Here is a 23,329-nt window from a genome sequence, read left to right as displayed (position 1 = left end):
GAAGGAAGGGAAAGAAGGAGAAAGGAAGGAAGAAAAGCAAAGTCCAAAAAATTTTATTCAAAGGAAAATGTGAGTTCTTAGAAAGTTTTAAAATAAGGAAGCATCAAGATACAACCACTCAAAGCTGGGGAAAAGAACTGCCTTGACCTGGACCCAAGCCAGGCCAGGAATAGTGCCTATTCCCACCACCCAAACTTGAAAACCAGTTTGGAGTCCTGGGTGTAATCCTCAGAAGAGCCTTGCCTCAATGGTGAGGAATAATTCTACCTAGACTAAACCCTGTTGTGGTTCTACTTAACAAATCCCAAAAGCAAAACCCAAAAGGATCAGATTCCCAATAACTGCATTCCAAAAAAAAAAAAAGCTCAAGAATATTTTTAGGAATACAAAAATATCTAACACACAAGATAAATTTTACAATGTCTAGCATTCAATAAAAATTAATAATAATAACCAGGCTTGCAATTAAACAAAATGAATAGAAAAATCAGTGACTTAAAGTCTACTCGGAACTGATACTCAATAGACAATTTGATTAGATCAGACAGAACCCTGGTGGTCTAGTGGTTAAGATTCCAGGCTTTCACTGCTATGGCCCCAGGTTCAATCCCTGGTAGGGGAACTGAGATCCTGCAGGCCACAGGACACAGCCAAAAGCAAAAAAAGACAAAGACATTAAATAATTTATTATAACATATCCATACTTTCAAAATGATAGAGGAAAGATTAAACATGTTAATAAAGGCATATTTTAAAGAAGATAAAACAGAAGCACGCACACACACAAGTTTCTAGAGTTGATAGCTACAATGTCAGAAATGAAAAACACATTAGAGGATCAGCAGCAGACAGGACATTGCAAAAGGAAATATCGATGCATAAAGACTTAGCAATAGAAACTACAAGAAATGAAATAAGATAGGAAAACTAAAAAATTAATGAACAGAGTATCTGTGAGCTTTAGGACAACCTCAAATGGCCTAATAAATATACGTATAATTGGAGTATTGAAAGAGAGGAGAAAGGACAGAGAAAATATTTGAAGAAATAATAAGCACTATTCACTGCTGCTGCTGCTGCTAAGTCGCTTCAGTCGTGTCCGACTCTGTGCGACCCCATAGACGGCAGCCCGCCAGGCTCCCCCGTCCCTGGGATTCTCCAGGCAAGAACACTGGAGTGGGGTGCCATTTCCTTCTCCAATAATTGAGAACATCCCATTCAACAAAAGAATAATACACATCTTTCAAATGCATATGAAACATTTATCAAGATACATCGTGTCACAAATAGCAGGATTTCCTGTGAGGCTGAATAACATTTCATTGCATGTACACGCCACACTTTCTTTATCCATTCACCTGATGATGGACCTTTGGGTTGCTCCCGTGTCTCGGCTATTGTCAATAACGCTGCAGTGAACATGTGAATGCAGGTATATCTTTGAGGTACTGATTTCAGGTCCTTTGGACATAGAGTCAGAAGTGGAATTGCTAGATCGCATGGTAATTCTGTTTCTTTTTTGAGGAACCTCTATTCTGTTTGTCATAATCTTTTATTCTCTTGATAATAGCCATCCAAACAGGTATGAGTTTTGTGGTTTTGATGTGCATTTCTCTGGTGATTGTTCACGTTGAGCATCTTTTCTTGTAAATGATTTTTGGAAAAATGTCTTCTTCAGAAAAATGTCTCTTCAGATCTTTTGCCCATCCTTAACAAGATCATTTAATTCTGGGTATTGAGTTGTAGGAATCCCTTATATATTTTGATATTACCTGGCGGGCTACAGTCTTTGGGATCACAAAAAACTGGACATGACTGAGTGACTGAGCACAATCCTTTATCAGACTGTGGTTTAAAAATATTCTTTGGAAAAATGCCTCTTCAGATCTTTTGCCCATCCTTAATAAGGTCATTTATTTAATCTTGTTTTTGAGTTGTAGGAATTTCTTATATATTTTGGTTGTTAATCCTTTATCAGATTATGGTTCAAAAATATTTTTTCTCACTCTGGAGGTTGCCTTTTCATTTTGTTGATTAATTCCTTTGCTGTGCAGCTTTTTAGTTTGATATAATCTTTCTTGCTTTTGTTCTTCTTGCCTGTGCTTTTTGGAGTCATATTCAAGAAGTCATTACCAAAGCCAATTTTAAGCTTCTTTTCTATTCTTCTAGAATTTTTATCTTTGGGGTCTTACATTTTTAGTTGATTTTTGTGTGTGGTCTATGATAAGGACTTGATTTCTTCTTTTTTATGTGTATATCCAGTTTTCCAAAAACCACTTATGGAAAAGGCTTATAATTTTCCCCACTGTATTGAAAAGTAATCAAAATGCCAAATTTAAAATTACTTTTAAACTAAGTATAGCTCTTTAAAGATCCAATAACTGAAATAAAGTAAAACTTTAAAATATTTTATTAAACCAAAAGAGGGCAGGAAAATAGTAATAAAGAAGAAAACAAAAAGGAAAAACTTGTTTTTAATTTTTCTTTTTGGCTGCACTGCACAGCATGTAGGATCTTAGTTTCCCAACCAGGGACTGAACCCACACCTCCTGCCTTGGGAGCAGAGTCTTAACCACTGAACCACCAGGGAAGTCCTGGGGGGGGGATATTTAAGCAAATTCCAAAATATCAATTTTCATTAAGTGAAGACATGCCTTGGAGAAGGAAATGGCAACCCACTCCAGTGTTCTTGCCTAGAAAATCCCAGGGATGGGGGAGCCCAGTGGGCTGCCGTCTATGGGGTCGCACAGAGTCGGACACGACTGAAGCGACTTAGCAGCAGCAGCAGCAAAAAGTCTTTCACTACCCACAAAGTGACAAATTGTTTGAAAGGAGATTCAGACCCAAAGCCAGAGGTTTTTACAATGGATAAAGCAGCACGACTTGAAAGTGTGTGCATCGTGCTGAATGAGAAACCAAGAATGAGATGACCTGTCTACAAGCATTCTGCAGGCCTGCACCACGACACCAGGAAGGGCGGACCTGGGGAAGAACGGGTTCATTCAGAGGACCACGGTCCCTCTGACTCAGGAAATCTTTCCCACTGCAGAATCACCCATCTCCTGCATCCTTTCGTTCAGCCCTGAAAGGAGCCCAGGTCACCAAGAATTAAGGGCTGGACTCTCAGCATCCAGACTCCAGAGGAGCTCTGATTTTCTTTCTTTCCTGAGCGTCTCTACTGGCTGCCTGAATGCTGATACCTTCTAGGTCATCAGTATGGGTATTCTATTACAAACATCTTTCCAACATTTCTTATGATTCTTCAGTTAGCTGGATTTCTTCATTGTATCTCTTTTCTACTCTTTTTGGTCATTTCATACCACCTTGACATTTTTCAGCATACCAAAGGAAGATGTTTAAAGCCAGTCTTTAAAGCATTAATAGTAACAATGTATTGGGTGGTTATTGCACACCTAAGAGTGAATCCATGATGACAAGGGAACAAGCACTGGGAATCAAGAGAACACTGGTTCCAAGTCTTTCAGCACACATGAGCTAACACTATTAGAAGGTAGATTCAGCTTTTTCAAAATGTACATTGTAAACTCTATGGCCTGACTCAAAAGTTTTTAAAAGAAGTACAAAAAATAAGTCAGATAAAATCAACTTTATTTTTTAAATAATAAAACTAGAGAAGGCAGAAAAGGGAAGAAATAGAAGAAATGAAACTAATAGAAAACAGCTAGCAAAATGGTATATTTTAATCCAACTATACATAGTAACTTTAAAGGTGAGTGGATTAAAAGTAACAGTTAAGAATTGACAGACTGTTTAGAAAAAAAAGCAAGACTCGACCATATGAGGATGTATTAGTGATGGTTCTTCAGTAAAACAGAACTAATAAAATAGATCACTGGCCACTGGCTCCTGTGCTCATGGAGGACAAGAAGTTCCACAACCTGCTGAGAGCTGAAAACACAGGAAAGCTGGTGGTTTAATTCTGTCCACGTCCAAAAGCCTGAGAACCAGGAGAGCTGATGGCATAAGTTCCAGTTGAGGTCCAGAGGCCCAAGAATCAGAGGGCTTTTGATGTAAGTCCCAGCCCAAGTCTGAAGGTTTGGGAACCAGGAGCACCGATGTCCAAGGGCAAAAAAAGATGAATGTCCCAGTTTAAAGCAGAGAATAAATTGGCCCTTCCTCTGACTTTTTGTTCAGGTCTCAGCTGGCTGGGCGATGCCTACCTGCCATGGTGACTGCAATCTTTTTCAATCAGTCTGTGGATTCAAACGTTAATCTCTTCTGGAAACACCCTCACAGACACACCAAAAGATGTTTTACCAGCTCTCTGGGCATCCCTTAACTCAGCTGACACATAAAACTAACCATTACAGTGCTCTACGAACCACCTATTTTAATATTATAAAAGAATACTTCCAGTTTCAGCTCCGACATGTAAAGAATTTGGAAATCATAACACATCATTATGATGTGAAAAAGATGAAAAGACTGAAAATCACTGGCTTTTGGGGGGGGCCCATCTGAGAACCGAGGTTGCACGGCAAACTTGCACCCCCAAATCTGGAAAGACAGACAAATCCACAGACTCGAAGCTGAGATCTGCTTAACAGAGAACCAAAATCCACCGGAGCCATCACCTAGTGGGCATACTTAAATGACAGTTTTGACAAATTGCTGGGGGCTCAGTGTGGTCTAGCTTAAAAGTAAGAAGCTTTGGGGGAGCTGCAGAATTGGGAGAGCTGCCTATTTTCCTAGGTTTTGCCTCCAGGCACCCCACCAGATTCTCAGAGTGAAAAGCTGAGAACATCCCCTCCTGGCTTTAGGCAGGGCGGGGAGGAGTAGAAATCCCAGATCTGTGAGCAGTGCTTTCTGCAACAAAGGCTGGCCTCCGGAGGAAAAGGCTTTGGCAGAACTTTATCCTGGGCCACACAGAGTGGGCGGCTTACAGCACCAGTGCCTGTACCCACCGATTCTGGGGGGCAGGGGAAAAAGGCTTGGTTAGCATCGGAGATGGACAACAGCACCTCCAGGGAGTTCCCTGGCAGTCCAGTGGTTAAGACTCCATTCTCTCACTGCCAAGGGCCTGGGTTCAATCCCTGGTGGGGGAACTAAGTTCCCACAAGCTGAGAGCACAGCCAGAAAAAAAAAAAAGATCACTTTGAGAAAGCATAGGATAAACAGTAGTTGCCAAACTGTCTTCTGGGGAGGCTTCACTGCTGCTCCCCAGAGCTACAGTTTCCCTGGCGAAGAACTGTGTTTACTGTCTTACAATTCTGGAGGCTAAAAGTCTGAGATCAAGGTGTTGGCAGGGCCAAGCTCCCTCAGAAGCTTCAAGGCGAGGATTCTTCACCTTTTCCAGCTTCTGGCAGCCCTAGGCATTCCCTGTCTTGGGACAGCATGACTCCAGCCTCTTCCACGGCCATCTTCCCTCTGTGTCCTCACGTGGCATTTCCATGTGTGAGCGTCTGTGTTTACAAGATTCCAAGGATATCAGTCATACTGGATTAGGACCCCCCCCTAACGGCCTCATCTTTTTAATTAATTTTTATTGGAGTATAATTGCTTTACACTGTTAAGTTTCTGCTGTACAACAAAGGGAATCAGCTATACGTATATGTATGTCCCCTCTTTTTTGGATCTCCTTCCCATTCAGGCCATCACGCTAATGGCCTCATCTTAATTTCCAAATAAGGTCACACTCACAGCTAGGACTTCAACATATCCTTTTCTTTGGAAGACAGAAATCAACTCATAAGAGCAAGTATCTTGGAGAGTTAAGGAGAACTCAGTCAGAGATCACTGAATGAGGGGGGCTGCTCAGGCTGAAAAGGGAGACAAGCCAGGATGGGCTGGGACATAGGAGGAGAGAGGGGTTAGGGAGGGGCTGGAAGTTTTGTTAAGAAGCTGTGATAAATCACTGCCAGAAGATCTATTCAAAGTCGAGAAGGAAACACATTAAAATGGTTAATAGCGGTGGTTATTAGCAGTAATTTTAATTTTCCATCTCTGCTGTGAAAGTCACATGGGGGCATTACATGAAAAGGCTGCTGCTGCTGCTGCTGCTAAGTCGCTTCAGTCGTGTCCGACTCTGTGCGACCCTGTAGAAGACAGCCCACCAGGCTCCGCCATCCCTGGGATTCTCCAGGCAAGAACACTGGAGTGGGTTGCCATTTCCTTCTCCAATGCATGAAAGTGAAAGTGAAGTCACTCAGTCGCGACCCCATGGACTGCAGCCCACCAGGCTCCTCCATCCATGGGATTTTCCAGGCAAGAGTACTGGAGTGGGGTTAGCCAAGCGCAAATACTTAACAAGTGTTTCCCAACATCTGCCAGATGATGTTAATAACCTTGTGCACACAGTATACGAATCTGACAAAGGGAAAGCCCAGTGAACGCTTGAAGGCAGAGACATGGCTGGGTGAAGAGTGACAGCCCGGGCAGAGGAGGGGCAAACTGCCTCAATTTTCCAATCCAGGAGAAGGAGAGATACTGGTACTTACTGGAAAGAAAAGGAAGTACATGACTGAACAGAAAGAGAGTCTATAAATCTATCAAATTTTGGCAAAAAAGTGAGATAAACCTACACTGTGTGATATCTGCGCTATGTAAGCACCGGTTAGGACATGTCAGCCTGCAAATGACCAAAATGCCACTGAAACTGCCTCACATAAGGAGCAACAGTCTCATATAACAAGAAATTCAGGATTAGGGAGATTCCAACCGTTTCAAGAAGCGAACAAAGACCACATTTTTCCTTCCTAGTCCACGGTTACCATGCTCCTCTGGCTCCAGTACAGCTGCTGACGTCAGATGAGCTATGTCTTCCCAAACATCTCTTTCTAAAAGCTAAGGAACTTTCCCCAGAAGCACCCTGGAGGATTTCTCACCCGACCTCACTGGCCAGGATTCCCTCCCATGGGCCTGCCTCTCCTGAAGCACGTGGAGTGCACATCCCGAACAGTTCAATTAGGAAGAAGTGGAAGAGAGGGAGAGAAAAGTGCTCAAAGTGTGGCTACCGGAAAGGTACCCCACGGGTCTTCCACATCTGCCCACACACAGGACGTGCAGGGGGCTGAACAGAACATGAGGCTGGCATCTGCATGAACCACCCAGGATGGAAACGCGTGAAGTCAAAGATGAGGGCCAAGCGATGGGTGTCCCCAGCCTGGGGTACAAGGCGAAGAGAATCACCTCATTTCCCACCCGTCACTGGGGGGATGACTACAGATGCTAACGGACTCAACCAGAAAAACGGCCGGAGGCGCGAGCTGGAAGAGCAGGGGAACGTGTGCACGTGCTCCCCGTCCACGGCGTTGTAGAAGGAGACCTCCCCAGCCCCGTGATCCAGGAAAACTCCCACCCGCTGGAGAGCTGGCTCTCGCTTGCTAGGACTCACGGAGGTGCCTGTCAGGGGCCGACAGCCAGCAGAACTCCAGCAAACAGCCCAGATTCCCGCCTTGGGGCACATTGTGGAGCCACCAGGGGTCCCCATGATGTCCTCCCGACACACCCCCGCCGCCACCTCCAGGCTGCCTCGGTTCTCAACTTCCCAGTAATGTCTCCCTGAAGTGAAAACATTTTTCCCCAAAACGCAGGGCAAGTGCTGGAATCGCTCCACAAAGCCTGTGGTCCTCTGCGGATTCCTCCATCCGGTGGCGTAGCTCCATGCTGTAGAAAGCAGTGGCCAAGAACTGGCTGACGCCCCGTTTTTCACGTATCTCCCTTCCTGGGAGAAGACAAGTTTGGAATGAGCGGTGTCCTCAGCTAGAGTTACAGCCACTGCAGAGAAAATGAGAGCTGAGATCAGTGATGAAGAGCTGACCACGAACCCTGCTCCAGGAATGCCCATCTGTCCCAGCTTCAGTTCCATCCTTCTCTTCCTATCAAGTACTGTTAGGATGAGACACCTCATTGCCCCCTCAACTGCTCCTCAGCTGGACCTAGCAAGCCACAGTTTGCATTAGCAACCTGAAGCCTTCGTTTCCCTTCGGCTCTCAGACTACAGCCTAGAAAATGGGAGCTTATTATTCCTCAGCCCCAAGTCTTCACCATCAACATAAAATTTAAAGAAACAATAATACTGACTTGCTGAATCCGTACCAGAACCAAGGCTGTCACCTGGCTGGTTCTTTGTACAGGAACACACAGGGGTCATCCCAGGTCTCTCTCTACTGGTTCTAGTGGCTTGCTGGGCATCTCTACAAGCCCCCGGCAGGTAACTCAAAACCGAATTCAGAGCCTCCAAGTCCCCCTCCCTTCTCTTGAGACTAATCCTCCCTCACAAGCACACATCTTGTTTTCTCTGCTCTCTAAGGCTTAAGGACATGACCTTCACCCAAATGCTCATACTTGGAAATCTTAACCTTATTTGATTCTTCTTCCCCTCTGACCCTCGTTGGCTAATGAATCACCAAGTCCTATCAATTCTGCCTCTGAGATGGTCCCTCGAGTTCTTCCCTCCTCTCCCATCGCCACTGTCTGCATTCAGACCCTCAGCAACTGTGCCTGTAGCTTCCTCCCTGGCCTGCCTCCTGATTCTCTTCCCTCCAAACCTTCCATGTCTCTTCAGTTTGCTGAGAGCTGTGTTTTGTTTTTCTTAATCGACATAGATGTTAGATTTTGACAAAGGTTTCTTTTTCCTGCATCTACTGAGGTGATCAAATTGATCTTTTTTAAAATGCTAATGTGGTGAATTACACTGATTTGCAAATATTAAACCAAACCTGCTTTTCTGTGATAAATCCCATTTGGTTGTGATGTATTAGACATAATTGAATTCAACTTGCTAAAATTTTCTTTCAAATTCCTCTGTGTCATGAGGGACATTGACCTATAGTTCACTTTACTTGTAATATCTTTGATTTTGGTATCATGGTAATGCAGGTCTTATAGAACAAGTTGGGAATAGTCTCTTCAATTTTTTGCTAAGAGTTTGTATAGAATAAATATTTCTTAAATGTTTGATGAAATCACCAGTGAAGCCATTTGGGAAGGTTTCTAACTATAACATGAATAAAACTATTCCAGTTATCTGTTTTTTCTTGAGTCAACTTTGGTCATTTGAGTCTTTTAAGGACTTTGTCCATTTCATCCATGCTGTCAGATTTATCAGCATAAAGTTGCTCATAATATTTCCTTATTATCCTTTTAGCATCTACAGAAGCTGTAGTGATGATGCATCTCTCATTCTTGATACTAGTAATATGTCTTTTTTTCTTCCAGTCATTCTGCTTAAAATATATTTCAATAAAATTTAAATTCTCAAAGAGACAACTTTTGGTTCCACTAATTTTTCTGTTGTTTTTCTGTATTCTATTGCAATAATTTCTGCTCTGATTTGTAATTGTTTCCATCCTGTTTCTTTAGGGCTTTATCTGCTTTTCTTTTTCTGTCTTACGGTAGAAACTGGTATCACTGGTTGAAGAAATTCCCTTGTATTACATGTGATTAGTGCTATAAATTCCCTCTTAAGTATTGCTTTAGTGGTACCCCACAAATTCCTTTTCATTCAAAGTACTTCCTAACTTGCCTTTTGATTCACCTTTAGCTCATGGATTATTGAGAACTGTGTCATTTAGCTTCCTAACATTTCGGGACTTATCAAAGCTTTTTGTTTTTGTTTTTACTGATTTCAAAATGCACTGTAGTCAAAGAACATATTTTGCATGGCCTGAATCCTTTTGAATGCTGTAGCCCACAGGCTCCTCTGTCAATGGGGATTCTCCAGGCAAGAATACTGGTGTGGGTTACATGTCCTTCTCCAGGGGATCCTCCCAACCCAGGAACTGAACCCAGGTCTCCCACATTGCAGGTATATTGTTTACCATCTGAACCACCAAGGAAGCCCTTTGAATACTGATGTCTTATGGCCCACCTTGCTCTACCCTGGGAAATGTTCCATGTACATGCAAAAAGAATGTGTATTCTGCTGTTGTTTGGGGCAGTATTCTATAAATAACAGGGTGGTCAAGTTGACTGATAGTTTTATTCAGTCTGTCTTTGATGATTTTCTGCCTACTTGTTCTAAAATTTATTTTTAAAAGGTACTGAAAATTCCAACTGCAATTGTAAATGTGTCTATTTCTCCTTGCAGCTCTATTAGTTTTTGCTTAATATATTCTGAAGCTCTGTTGTTAACTGTATAAATGTTTAGAACTGTTATATCATCCTGATAAACTGACCCATTTATCATTAGGAAATGACTTTCTTCATCTCTGGTAATATTCCTTCCTCTGAAATCTATTTGATAATAACATAACCATTAGACTTTTGACTAATGTTAGCATGATGTATCTTTTCTCATAACACGTATGGGTCTTTGCATTTAATGTATGTTTCTAGCAGCAGTTAGTTGGGTCTTGCATTTTTTTATCTAGTCCAATCAGTCTCTCCCTTTTAATTAGGATATCCAGACCATTTATACTTAATATGATTAGGTTTGTACCTATCATCTTGCTATATTTTCTACTTGTCCTTTTTTCCTCTTTTTTGCCTTCTGTCTGATTAACCAAGTATTTTTTTAATAATGATTCCACCTTATCTACTTTGTTGACTTAATAGCTATAACTTTGTTTCTAGTGGTTGCCAGAAAGTTTACAAAGGTACACCTTTCACTTAACAACCTACCTTCAAGTGATATTGTACCACTTCACATGTAAGAATGTATAACAGTATACCTTCATTTCTCCCGTCCCAACATTCATGTTCTTGTTGTTATAAAAGATTATTTTCTGCTTGCATAAACAACTTCTGTATTTGTCAAGCTTCTCCATAGAAATAGAACCAATAAGATATGTGGGTACTTGCAGAGATCAGAAGGAACTGGCCCATGTGGTCATGCTGACTGGCAAGTCCAAATCCATGGTGTGTAACAGCAGCAAGACCCAGGGAAAATTAATGTTCCAGTTCCTTCCACCAGGCAGGAAGAACCAAAGCTGCAGATGGAGTCTGAAGGCAGTCTGCTGTAAAAGTCCCTTGTTCATGGGGGAAAGTCAGCCCTTTTGTTCTATTCAGGCCTTTAACGGACTAGGTTAGGCTTGCCAACATTATGGAAAGCAATCTGCTTTCCTCAAGTTTCCTGATTTATATGTTAAGCTCATCTAAAAACACTCTCACAGCAATACCCAAAACAATGTTTGACCAAATATCTGAGCACCTTATGCCCCAATCAAATTACCACAGGCATTAGCCATCCCTGTCACCTTTAATGAGACTTAAATAATGACAAAAATAGATATTTCTTTACATCATTACCACTTTGGAAGATCTTTTATTCCTTTGTATAGATCTGACTTCTATCCAGTATCATTCTCCTTCGGCTTGAAGGACTGCCGCTAACATTTCTTACAGTGCTGGTCTGATACACTCCTTCAGTTTCTGGATATCTGCAAACATCTTTGTCTCACCTTTGTTTCTGAAGTGTATTTTTGCCAGGAATAACACTCTAGGCAAACAGTCTTTTTCTCTCAGTCTTTTAAAGTTCTTGCTCACTAGCACTGCTTCAAGTGAGCACTGGGATGCCATTTTATCTTTGTTCCACCTTGTTCCACAGGAAGTAACATGTCCTTTTCTAGCTGTTGCATCTAAAATTTCATCTTTGTCACTGGTTTTGGTGTGGTTTTCATCATCTTCCTCATTTAGAACTTGCTGAATTTCTTAGATGTGTGTGCTTACAGTTTTCATCAAATTTGGAAAGTTGAGTCACTGTTTCTCCAGTTGTTTTTCTGTCTCACCCCTATCCTTCTGCTCTCCCTGAGGGATCCCAGTTACCAGACAAAAGGCTGCATGAAGGTGGCCCACAGCTCACTGAGGTGGCTTTCTTTTTTTTTTTTCCTGTTTCATTTTGCATAGTTTTGACGGCTCCATCTTTTCAAGTTCGTGTCCAATCACCTTTTAGCCCCAACCAGATTATTCTTCATCCATAGTTTTCATCTCCAGAAGTCAGATCTGGGCTTTTTTTTTTTTTTTTTAATATCTCCCCTGTCCATAATATGTGCATCTTTAAAAAATAGTTGCAATAACTGCATTAATGTTCTTCTATGTTTATGCTACCATCTTGGTCAATCTTGAGTCAATTTCAATTGATTATTCTCCTCACCACGTCATGTTTCCTACCTTTTGGCCTGCCTGGTAATTTCTGATGGGATGCCAGACACTGTGACTGTACATTGTTGGGGACTCATTTTTAAAATACCTATCCATCTTCTTGAGCTTTGTCCTGGGATGCAGTTACTTGGGAATAATTTCATCCTTTTGGGTCTTGCTTTCCTGACATGTAAAGTGGGTCCAGAGCAGTGCTCAGCGAAGGGTTAATTATCCCCACTGATGAGGCAAGATTTTCCTGAGTGCTCTACCTAGTGCCCCATGAATTAAGAGCTTTCCAGGGGCTGGTAGGAACAGACGTTGCTCCTGGCCCTGTGTGAGCACCAGGAACTGTTTCTTCTAACCAACTGGAAAATTGCCTTCAACCTCAGGTAGCCCTTCACAAGGATATGCTGATCAGTCCTCTGCTGAATGTTCACAGGACGTCTCTGTAAACCATCAGGGTTCTCCCTGTCCAGCTCTCTCCTCTCCAGCACTCTGTAAACTCCCACTGCTCTGTTCTGGACCCTCAGCACCACTCCTCAACTCAGGCAGTCCACCTGGCTCCCCCCGTGTTACCTTCCCTGAGGTCGCCCGAGGCTGGAGGCTGGGGCCATCGCGGGACTCCCCGTGTATCAGTGTCCTTCACTGCCTGCTCTTCAGTGTTTTAAACCTGTTGCTTCATGTATTGCCTATTTTGGATATCTGTGGTCAACTACGTCTCAAGAGTAAGTCCAGTCCCCTGTCTTCATTTCATCTGGAAGTGGACATCTACAGCACGGCTCTTGATCGGGGATAGGCACTTGAGAATGCAGCTTCATGTCAGGGACAGGCCTTGGTACTTCTCTGGAGATCTAGTCAGTTCACCTCCAGTCGTTCTTACGCTCATCTTCTCAACCTCATTCCTGCCTTTCCCCGCAGGCCCCTTACGCTGAGTCTTATCAGACACCCTCCCCTCTACCTTCTCCGCATCTCAGCTCACGCTGGCACCTCTGCTTGGAAGCCGCCTCTCACTTTCCGCTTGGCAAACTCCTACTTAACCTTCAAAGTCCCAAACAACTGACACGTGTGCTGTGAAGACCTCCTCACTCTGCCCCAGCAGAGAGGCTGTCATCTGCACTTCTGTGATCTCTCACTCACGCCACTGGCACACACTGGGCCCCGCTGTGCTGCACTAAGTGGTATGTCTGTCTCCCCAACTTGCTTGTGAGTTCTTGGAAAGAGCAGGTCCTTTGCTTCTTGCATAACCAGCACCTTTAACATGCTAACATCCTTTGCCTTCACACGGATGGCTCTTCAGGGAAGCGTATATCCTTTTATCCCTAAGTGGTTACTTACCGTTCTCTTGGCCCTCCTGTTGGCTGCGCGCTCTGCCCCCTCCTCCCTCTGCAGACCCCTCTCGTTCCTTCTCCGAGCTCCAGCTCCCTGAAACTGCTCACCTTGGAACCGCTTCAGCATCTCCTTCATCATTGGGAGCCGGCACACAGTCTTCACCGTGAGGTCTTCAGAGGAATAGCTCACGTCCTGATTCTCACACCTAGGAAAAGTGCAGAAGGCTGCTCTTCTCAGGAGACAAACAGGACGGCCAACACCCCCCAACCCGCACCCGAAGGCTCCAGCCCGGAGCTCAGACTTCCCTCCCATTCCTCCTGGTGCAGGCATGCAGGCTTCCTCCCCTTCGGCCCCTCACATGGGTGCCCAGACGGACCCGTGGGGCCCAGGCCTCCCTTCCCCTCTGCTTGGCCTGTGTCTTTACAATCTGCTCAACCACCCGTAAGCAGGAAAGCGCTCACACCTGGTCAACACCTCTGCTGGATTCTGTGAAGAGAAGAAAGAAAGAAGTTATGCACCCTCCCGTGAGATCCGCTGCCCGACTTGCTGAGCAGGGATTCTTCTGTCGGTTGCTTTTGTGAGCGTCACACATGATCTCCTGCTCCAAGCCCAGCAGGGTTAACACGACGCAGTCTTTTTTTCGTGTGAGCCCTCTGCCCTGTTTAACAGTGTGGACCCATCCTTTCCTCGAAACCCTCCCCTTCCTCCTTTGGCACCAAGACATGAGCTGTCTCCTGGCTCTCCGTCTACTTCTCCGTCTACACTCCTTCAATCACAGACAAGTGTTAGTGAGCATGTGGTGGGAATACAGAATGGTTCAGCCACTTTGGAAAAAGGCAGTGTCTTAAAAAGTTAAATATAAATATACCATATAGCCTAGCAATTCTGCTCCTACTACTTAGCCAAGAGAAATGGAAACATGTCCACACAAAGAACGGCAGACAAATATTAAGGCAGAACCCTTCATAATAACATTTGGGTTATGTCCATCAGCTGCTGAACAGGTATACAAAATGTGGTATATTCTGCAATGGAATACTATTCAGGAATAAAAAGGGAATGCAAATACGATACGATGCTCCAACATGAATGATCCTCTAGATCATCATACTAAATGAAAGAATTCATATACAAAAGAAATGTGTTATTTCAAAAGATTCTGCTGTCATACATGTTTGGATATGGAATTGGAGCTCCACTGCTCAAGCAAGTTGTAAACGTTCTAGACAATTCTTGGAATTTAAGTATCTCATATTACCTGAGCTCATCAAACCTAAACTCCACATTAATTTCCTTTGGAAAGTAAATCTTTGACTCTTTAATTATATAGTAAAAATAGTAACACAATTAGCAAAACAGAAAAAAACATGTCTTCTACTAAACCCACTCACCAGGAAGGACACTCATCTCTAAAGACAAGAGGGAGATGAGTTGACAACTCGGTAAAGACAGAGACTATGCCCTTCCCTGCTGGTCTCACCTGAAGCAGCTCCAGGGTGGAGCTCTGGCTCTTCTCCTTCACCTCTAGGATGAGCTTCTTCAAAGAAGTGATCATTTGGTTGAGCCTAGATATGTTCTCACTTTGCCTCTTCTTTGTCTCCTCTTCTTCCTGCCTCAGTCCCTGAAGAAACAATTGCTCTTCTTCAGTCAGGAGGACGTGCAGCTTTGCAAACTCCGCAATGACTCTCATTCGCTGATTCTTCATCTTCTCCTGCAGCCACAAGAGACTGGCTCAGTCCTTTCTCTGCCTGGTCCTTCCTCCTAAATTCCCTGCACGTGACTCCCCAATATCCATGATCCTTTCATCCAAATCACCTCCTCCAGAAAAGCTCCTGCTCACAGCCTACAAATTTCCTCTACTCCTTTCTCTATGCCTGCTTGCTATCTTTGTACTAGTCTTTACAGTACTAACTCGTTCTTTGTAGTATCTGAGTTCCTACTACTGATCGTCATGCCTTGTTCATATAGTTTTTAAACTAAAATGCACTTTCACACCTATTATTTAATTTAGCCCTCAGAACACCTAGTGTTTAGTGGTGGTAAATCTTAGACATACAGGTGCGTACCCACATCATACCTCCCAACTGGGGACAACAGCTCTGGGGGGAAAGTTCATTTGCTTTCCACAATGCCATAGACCCAAATCAACACCCACCTCAGAAGCCAACCCAGGAGGACTGCAGGAAGGAAAGGGGCACCACCCTTGAGGTCTGAGGATGAAGGGTGTGGAACGCGTGTGGTCCAAAGCCACGGCAGAGATCAATTCTTCCTGTTCTGTCAGCCTGACACCTGATAAGACCCTGTGAGCTCTTCCCAGCCAAAGCCCTTGAGCAGCCTCAGGCTGAAAGGACTACGGGCAAGAAATGCCCAGCTCCTTCTGCTGTTACCTTCCACTCTGCAGCATTCTTCACTTCCATGTCCTGGAAATGTATGACTTTCTTCATCTTGGCTGTCAGACTAGACTGAGTCTTCAGAAGTTTTTCCTGCCAGCAGAAGAAGCACGCCTAAGTAAGAAATCATCTCTTCCAGCATCTTGCTTGTTCAAGGGCTAAAAGTCACCTCGGCCAAACATGGGATGAGACTGAGAAGATGCTGAAGATGACCACAGGCTAACGCACGAGAACTAGGCTGCTCTCAAGTCATCAAAACACTACATAAAGTTTGCTCGTTAAGTAGACAAAAATTAATAAATACCCAGTACCGGCAAGGGAGAAGATCTCTGGCACCCTCATAGTAGGAGAACAAAAAGACCCCATCTAGTAAAGTAACTATCCTCCAATTAAAATAAATAAATAATTTTTTTAAAGTTCCCACCTTTTTGAAGGGCAACTGGCAAGATTTAACAGTATTTAAAATATCCAATAATCCTATTTCTAATAATAATATCCAATAAAACACTAGTAAAAATAATATATATAGGAATGTTTATTGCAGCATTCTTCATTATCTATCAGTGGGGAATTATGATACACTGATACTCTACATCAATTTCAGCTCCTGCTATAATCCTGTTTTGAAAAGAACAAATATACATGTGTCTGTGTAACTGTGTATGTTTATAATTGAATAGAAAATAATCTGGAAAGATATATAACTAGGTGTTATTAACATTGCTTATTTCTAGGGACTAGGAATGGTGGAGGGAGTCGGAGGGAGAACTAGAAATTTAATAAACTTGTTTGGTTTGGATTTCTACAAGAAGCATATATCCTTTTGTAATTTAAAAAAAAACCCAAATAAGCTATAAAAAAAATCAAGCCAATTAGAATCAACAGAGTAAGCTGCAGAGGGTGAGCACCTAGTAGCAGAATGTCAGGCAGGACCTTAGAGGCAGAGGCAGACAGGTTAGAGATGGCACATATCAGGGTCAAACCTCATGTACGTGTGAAGCCTCTAATGAGATAAACAGCTCCTCTGAATGTGACTAAGAACTTTTTTTAAGTTTTCACTTTTGTTTGCTAATGAAATATATTTGAAATAGAACTTTTCCATTTTTAAAAGCCCTTAGCAACTCCAGCGTGCATGAATTATGCTGTCCCTTTACCCAAGACTCTACCTATGCATGTCTCTATCCTGCCACAGCTGGGATCTAAAGAGGTCCCCTGAGAAAACCTTTTGGGGAGATTAGAAAACTTCTTCCCTGCAGTAACAGAAATTGCCACAAGGTGGCGGGAGGGCAACACCGAGCATTTCAAAGCTGGATAGACCTACAAGTTAAAAAAAATCACTTTTTCTTCATTGAACTTCAGACTTTTGTGTTTATACAGAACTACAACAAAAGAACATACATTTATGGAATGAAGACATTTTCTGACTTGTTATCATGTAGTTTAAATGACACAAAACTTCAAATCAGATCTGAGTTTCAGTCTAGACCTTCACCAACTAGCTATGAATCTGTGGTTAAGTCAGTCTGACACATTTCCTGGGCTGCAGCTTCCTTACCTAGAAGATGAAGGCAACCACAATAGATGGTCTCTTTTTAAACACCAAGCCAGCTCTGAGGTTCTGTGAATTTCAATCACTGTAACCTCTGCATCCAATCCAAGCAAGTAGGTCTTACCTCCAAAATACATGTCAAATCCGCCCATCTGCCTATTTGCCACCCCCAGCCACCTCCTTGTTCAAACCACCTCTTGTCCGGACAGCTATCAATACAAGCCTGATGACTGGTCTCCCTATTTCCAATCTTGTTCATCTCTCAGCCAATGTCCTCAGAGCAGCCAGAATCATCTTCTAAGACCAGTCACGTCACGTCAGTCCCCTGCTGAGCTCCTCCACTGGCTTCCCGCATCACTGAGGAAATTCCGCCGCCCCGCGGTCCGACAGAACGCCACCCTTGCCTGCATCTCCCAGCTCATCTCGCGCTACTTCTCCACGTGCTGATCATGCTTCGGGGGCATCGCTCTCGTTTCCGTGTCATGGGGATGTCCTGCTCTTCCCAGCCTCGGGCTCTGAATTTGCTGTCCACTGCCTGGGATGTGCTTCCCGCAGTTCCTCTGACAGCGGATCCATCGAGCCTCAGCTGAAATGTCATCTCTTCAAAGAGAGCCCTCCTCTCTTCTCTGGCGTGACACACTATTTCTTTCACAGCACATATTACCATCGGTGATTATTTGTCTACTGCTTACCTCCTACCCCAACCCCAGCCAGACCGTAAGCTCCATGGTCTTTCCATCACTGTATTCCTTTTCTGGGTCTGGTACTACAGTACAGCATCTGCCACAAAACGGGTGGTTCAAGAAATATTTCTTAAATGAGTTAAGAGCAACGAAGGGATTAGTTCCCAGGGTCAACAGACTAAATACTGGCTTGAAGTAAAGAGGTGCTGGGCTTGGAAGCCTTTTCCAAAAAAACACTTTGCTCCCTGAAGTTTATGAAGCTATTTCTCTCTATGTGTTCTCTCGTTCTCTCCCACCATCAACGACTCCATTAAAGGCAACTTCTGCTCTGGGATACTTCCCTCTGTGAAGGTACTAAGACGTAGGTCCATGGTCTCTATCCTATCTGTATATCAGAATGTCTTAAAAGTGCTTCTAGGTGGCTCTAATGTGTATCCTGAGCCACTGGTGTGGTCCCAAGAGAGCAAGCAGAGTGGGCTAGGAATTCATCAAAGCAGGTTTCCTGGATGCGGTGCTCAGGGGCTCAGATCCTAAGAGAAAGCACTGTTTGCAGGGCTCAGGTGTGGGCACAGCTGGGGGTATTTTCCACAGACTTAGGGAGCTCCAAACACTTATGACACAGTGCACGTGCTGAGAACGGGACGGTGGGAACACGGCAGCTTTACCCAAGAGCGACCCAGTGTTTTTCAAGTTAACTCGGGGTGAGGATGTGTACGTGCTGAGTCACTTCATGACTCTTTGAGACCCTACTGACTGTAGCCCACCAGGCTCCTCTGTCCATGGGGTACTCCAAGCAAGAATACTGGAGTGTGTTGCCATGCTCTCCTCCAGGGGCTCTTCTCCACCCAGGGATCCAACCCGTATCCCTTCCATCTCCTGCACTGGCAGGCGGGTTCTTTACCACGAGCACCAGCTGGGGTGGGGATGAAGGTGGGTAAACAGCAGTGATTACGCAGAAGAGAGTGCAGAAAAGGACCAATCCCAGAAATTTCCCTGATGGTCCAGTGGCTAAGACTCTGTGTTCACAATGCAGGGGACCCGGGTTCAATCCCTGGTCAGGGAACTAGATTGAACATGCCACAAATAAAAGATCCAGCGTGCCACAACCAAGATCAAGGATCCCATGTGCCAGAGCTGAGGCCTGGCAGAGCCAATTAAACAATAAGTAAATTTTTTTAAAAGCGAAAGCTTAAAAATATATAATCTAATATATATATATATAATCTAAAATAAAATAATCTAAGAAAAAAAAGGATAGACTGATAATTCTAAAATGCTGTGTTTCTAGTCTCCTATGTCTCCTGCCTCCTGTCCTTCCTCCCTGGATTTCATGTCACAGTTACTTCACTCTCACCGTGTCCCCAATGAGCACCAGATATCTGGACTGAGGTCCTAGACTCCTCTCTCTGCCTGACCCAACATTACAATTAGTCACAATGTTACTCAGTCCAGCTCATAATTAATTCACACCCTCCTCTTCTCCAGGACCCCTGTCCTGCACTGATTCAGGCCCTACGGCCTCCTGCTTCAAATGGTGCAACAACAACCTAACTGGGTCTTTTGCATTCATCCCCCGTGGATGCCACAAAGAACTTGGTAAAACAACAGAACTGAGAGCCGATCATGGCTTCCCTTGCCTTAAAATCCTTCAGTGATCCCGATTTGGTGGAAGAGAAACTCAGCCTTTTCAGTGTGGTGAACAAGATCCTCCACAATGCAGACACTGTCTCTTTCTTCAGCTTCAACTCCCACCAGCCTCCCTCCCATTGTGCTACCCTCCTAAGGCAAAGATCAACCTCATCCATCAAGAGCGGGCTCATGTTTCACCCCTCTGTAAAGGTGATCCTCACTCTTGTCTGATGCCTCTAATCTCAGACCTTCTGTGTGTTGATAACTCACACTGAAATTACTGGTCTACATGCTTACATCCCCTACAAGACAAGACCCAGGTCTTTCTCATCCATTTATGTCCAGAGTCTAGAACAACGCCCAGCATACAGGAAGCACCAATAAAGGCTACTGAATAAAGAAATGAATATACACTTTCTAGTCTAATTTTGCATGTTTCCTGTTTATAGTCAGCTGATAAAAACGAACAGCATTTGAGAGTTTACAATACACTTTAACTTGTATCATTACATTCATATTTTCAACGAGTACTTACTAGATACCAATTCAGATGGAGACCACTGGAGTGACACCTTCAGTAATGGAAGGGGGTGGGGCTAGTCTGGAAAGATGATCAAGGAAGGTCTTCAAGCTAAAATCTAAAAGGATCTAAAGCACAGAAGGTATGGGTAGAGAGAGAGAACAGGCTTGAAACAAAAGCAGGAAGGCCAGCGTGGCTGGAGCAGAGTATGATAAACTGATTTATTTAACTGAAGCTTCTTAACCCATAAGATAGGTAGAACAGAGAATCTCCAAATTCAAACATTAAGTGATCTTCCCAACTGATGAACTAGTAACAAAATCTAGACTTATCCCCTCCAAGCCAGGCTTTTCCCAAATCATCAGCTGTTGATGACATCTGTAGGCACAAACCTGTACCGTCCAGTAGAGCATCCATTACAGGAACTCATCCATGTGAGTTCCTGATATATGGAGAGCCCAAGCTGATGTGTGTGAATGTAAAGCACACACAGATTCAAAGGCCCATCATGAAAAAATTAAAATATCTCATTGATAATTTTCATATCGATGTTGGATATTTTGGATAAACGAGTTTAAAATTAGCATCACCTGTTTCTTTTCACCACTAGAAAAACTTTGAATAACAGATGTGCCTGGTTCCTTTTGTTTCTATTGGACAGCACTGGTGTATAACCTCTCAGGATGACCGAGCTGCCCGGAGGCCAGTCCCCGGAAAGTTTTTCGGTGATGACTGAGCCTCCACCACCCTCCCGATTCCAGTTTTAAACTCCCAGCTCTGATCTGTGAGTCTCTTAACCTTTTTGAGCCTGTCAGGGTTGGGGGCGAGGGTAGGTTTACGCCTCCAGTGCAGACAGTAAAGGTTCCCAGGGCAGACACCGGCGCCCGCCCCGTAAGCGGCCGGCTCACCCGGTAGCTCTTGCAGGCCTCGTCGGCTGGGGCCATGGTGTGGGCCTGGTGCTCCTGGGACTCCCTGCACACCAAGCACACGAGCCGCTGGTCATCCTCGCAGAAAAGCCGCAGCGGCTCCCAGTGGCGGCCGCACAGGCCCGCGGGCACGGGGCCCAGGCGCCGGCGCCGCATCCTCTCGGTCAGCCGGGCCAGGGCCCAGTTGGGCCGCATCGAGGCGGGCGCCGACGGCCGCCGACACTCGGGGCAGCGGACGGGGCTGCCGCCCGGCGCCCAAGTGCGGCACAGGCAGCCGCGGCAGAAGTTGTGGCCGCACTCGATGGACACCGGGTCCGCGAAATAGTCCAGGCAGATGGCGCAGGTCAGCTCCTCCTGGAAGTCCTCGGCCTCCATGCCGCCCCTCCGTCCCGGATTCTAGACCCTAAATCTAGACCCTGCGGGCGGCGGGCGGTGGCCTTCGGACCCGCGGCCGCCGAACTCCTCCGGGGTTCGCGATCCAGCGGGGGCGCGGGGCTGCGGGGCTGCGGCCCTTTCCGCGCGCTCCGGGGCGCTCGAACCGCCGGGTTTCTGCGCGCAGACGGCCCGTAGGAAGTGACAGGACGGCAGGCTGCGACGGGCCAAACAAGAGCGATGCGGAAGTCCTCCGGGAAGCCTAGAGAGGCTTCGAGGCGCGCGTCGGTTTGCGGGGCGCGCGGGAGTATGGTGGTGCTACCGCAGCTGCAGCCGCTGCTGGTGGAGCCAAACTGGGAGGCGCTAATGAACTTGTCCTTCCGGTTCGCCGGCTGCTCCCAGAAGATTTAGGGTCTAGAATCCTAGGCTAGCTGCTGCCCAGAAGGGCATTCCGGCCGAGGTACACCCTAGCGGCGTGGCCGGCCAGGCGGAGGACCTGGGGCTGGGGGCGTCTGTGCAGCCCCGCTGGAATTGGGGCTAAGGAGGCGCCCTGCCCCGCAGGCTGGCTTTTTCTGAAGTTGTCCTTTTTTGTTCGGCTTCATTCTATCAATACAAAGACAGACGTACAGAAACACAGACACAGGGAAGGAACCCTTCTTGACCTCCAACCCCGAGGTCTAGTTGAGATGCTCAAAAGGCAGGATTTCTTGCTGCCCCCACAAAACCCACCCACTCAAAGCTCAACTCTCCTGGAGTCTCCTTGGGCCGATTGGAGAGCCAGCTTTCTGGGAGGCGAGCAGGAAAGGGAGTATTTAGCCCCGACGACCTAGTGGGGAGCCATCTGATCACCCTACCGCCCTGATTTCTCTTTCTTCCCCAGCATAGGGGACACACCAGGAAGAGGAAGCCCAACCTCAGGGCATAGGGCACACTCAGCAGTGCAGATAGTGGTTCTAATAATTAAGTTAGGGGGAAGAACCTAGGGTTAGATGGTTTCCCCCAGGTTTGAGACTTCCCACCGGTATTTTAGGTGGTTCGATGCAGAGGAAGTCTGTAGGCTGAGGATGCTCTGTGTCAGCTTGTGGGTGATCTGTGAGCCGCTGTTGTCTAAGATGCTAGGAAGTAGTAGCTGCGGGTGCTAGAGCTGTTCCTGACCCTCCCACCTGAGAAGGTCAAGACCAGGATGTGAGAGCAGTACCTGGAGAGTGGAGCTGAAGCTGTAGCTGTTGTGAGGATGTTGTGAAAGACCTAATGGGACCGGGGTAGTGCATAGAAATCGGGTGTCTTAAATGGGAGTGCTTGCGATTCAGAAGCATGGGGGGCTTCCCTGGTGGCTCAGTGGTAAAGAATCCTCCTGCCAATGCAGGAGACGTGGGTTTGACCCCTGGTCTGGGAAGATCCCACATGCCGCAGAGCCACTAAGCCCGTGCGCCACAGCTATGCTTTAGAGCCGGGGGGCCACAACTGCTGAGCCCATGCACTGCCGCCACTGAAGCTGGCACTCTAGAGCCCGTGCTCTGTAATAGGAGAAGCCACATTGAGAAGCCTGGGCACCACAATTAGAGAGTAGTCCCCGCTCTCCACAACTAGAGGAAAGCCCACGCAGCAGCCAAGACCTAGCACAGTGAAAAATGAAATAAATAATTTAAAAAAAAAGATTCAGAAGCACAGATGAATTGACTTCTGGTACCCAACTTGAAGACAGCAACCATTTTGCTCTCCAAAGGAGCACCCATTGAGGCTTTCAACACGCAAGATGCTTGCCTGTCTCAGGGAACTATTTGTTTCTCTTCGATGGAGTTCTGATCTTGTGTTTCTGAGGTGCTCAGTTGTTTATTCTTCCCACTCTATTCCTTTTCTTATGAAAGAAATGTTTCATTCTTCTTGTG

The 23,329-nt window shown here is 45.2% G+C and overlaps 1 protein-coding gene and 1 non-coding gene across 2 annotated transcripts; one reads left to right on the top strand and one right to left on the bottom strand.

Moving 5' to 3' along the window:
- Positions 1-3,594: 3,594 nt before the first annotated feature.
- TRIM4 (tripartite motif containing 4) lies at positions 3,595-21,847 on the bottom strand. The gene is made up of 6 exons (XM_040262837.1): positions 21,051-21,847; positions 15,759-15,854; positions 14,852-15,082; positions 13,835-13,857; positions 13,479-13,576; positions 3,595-7,737 (listed from the first exon to the last, which is right to left on the bottom strand). Exons 1-6 carry the CDS (start codon positions 21,441-21,443, stop codon positions 7,151-7,153), a joined length of 1,428 nt encoding a protein of 475 aa, XP_040118771.1. The 5' UTR covers positions 21,444-21,847; the 3' UTR covers positions 3,595-7,150.
- Positions 18,984-19,056, top strand: TRNAV-CAC. Its single transcript has one exon. It is a non-coding gene; the product is annotated as a tRNA-Val (tRNA).
- Positions 21,848-23,329: the final 1,482 nt, after the last annotated feature.

This window comes from Oryx dammah, unplaced genomic scaffold (genome assembly GCF_014754425.2).
Source record: "Oryx dammah isolate SB20612 unplaced genomic scaffold, SCBI_Odam_1.1 HiC_scaffold_2, whole genome shotgun sequence".
Classification (NCBI taxonomy): domain Eukaryota; kingdom Metazoa; phylum Chordata; class Mammalia; order Artiodactyla; family Bovidae; genus Oryx; species Oryx dammah.
The sequence above is the reverse complement of the archived record's forward strand: the minus strand, read 5'-3'. Positions and strand labels throughout refer to the sequence as shown.

Excerpts from the sequence above, each read along its gene's own strand:
- TRIM4 (XM_040262837.1), bottom strand. The coding sequence starts at position 21,443 with ATGGAGGCCGAGGACTTCCAGGAGGAGCTGACCTGCGCCATCTGCCTG. Across the intron at positions 15,855-21,050 it reads AGGCCTGCAAGAGCTACCGG|GAAAAACTTCTGAAGACTCA; the intron begins GTGAGCCGGCCG and ends TTCTGCTGGCAG. Across the intron at positions 7,738-13,478 it reads GATGCTGAAGCGGTTCCAAG|TGGCTGTAACTCTAGCTGAG; the intron begins GTGAGCAGTTTC and ends TTTTCTCTGCAG.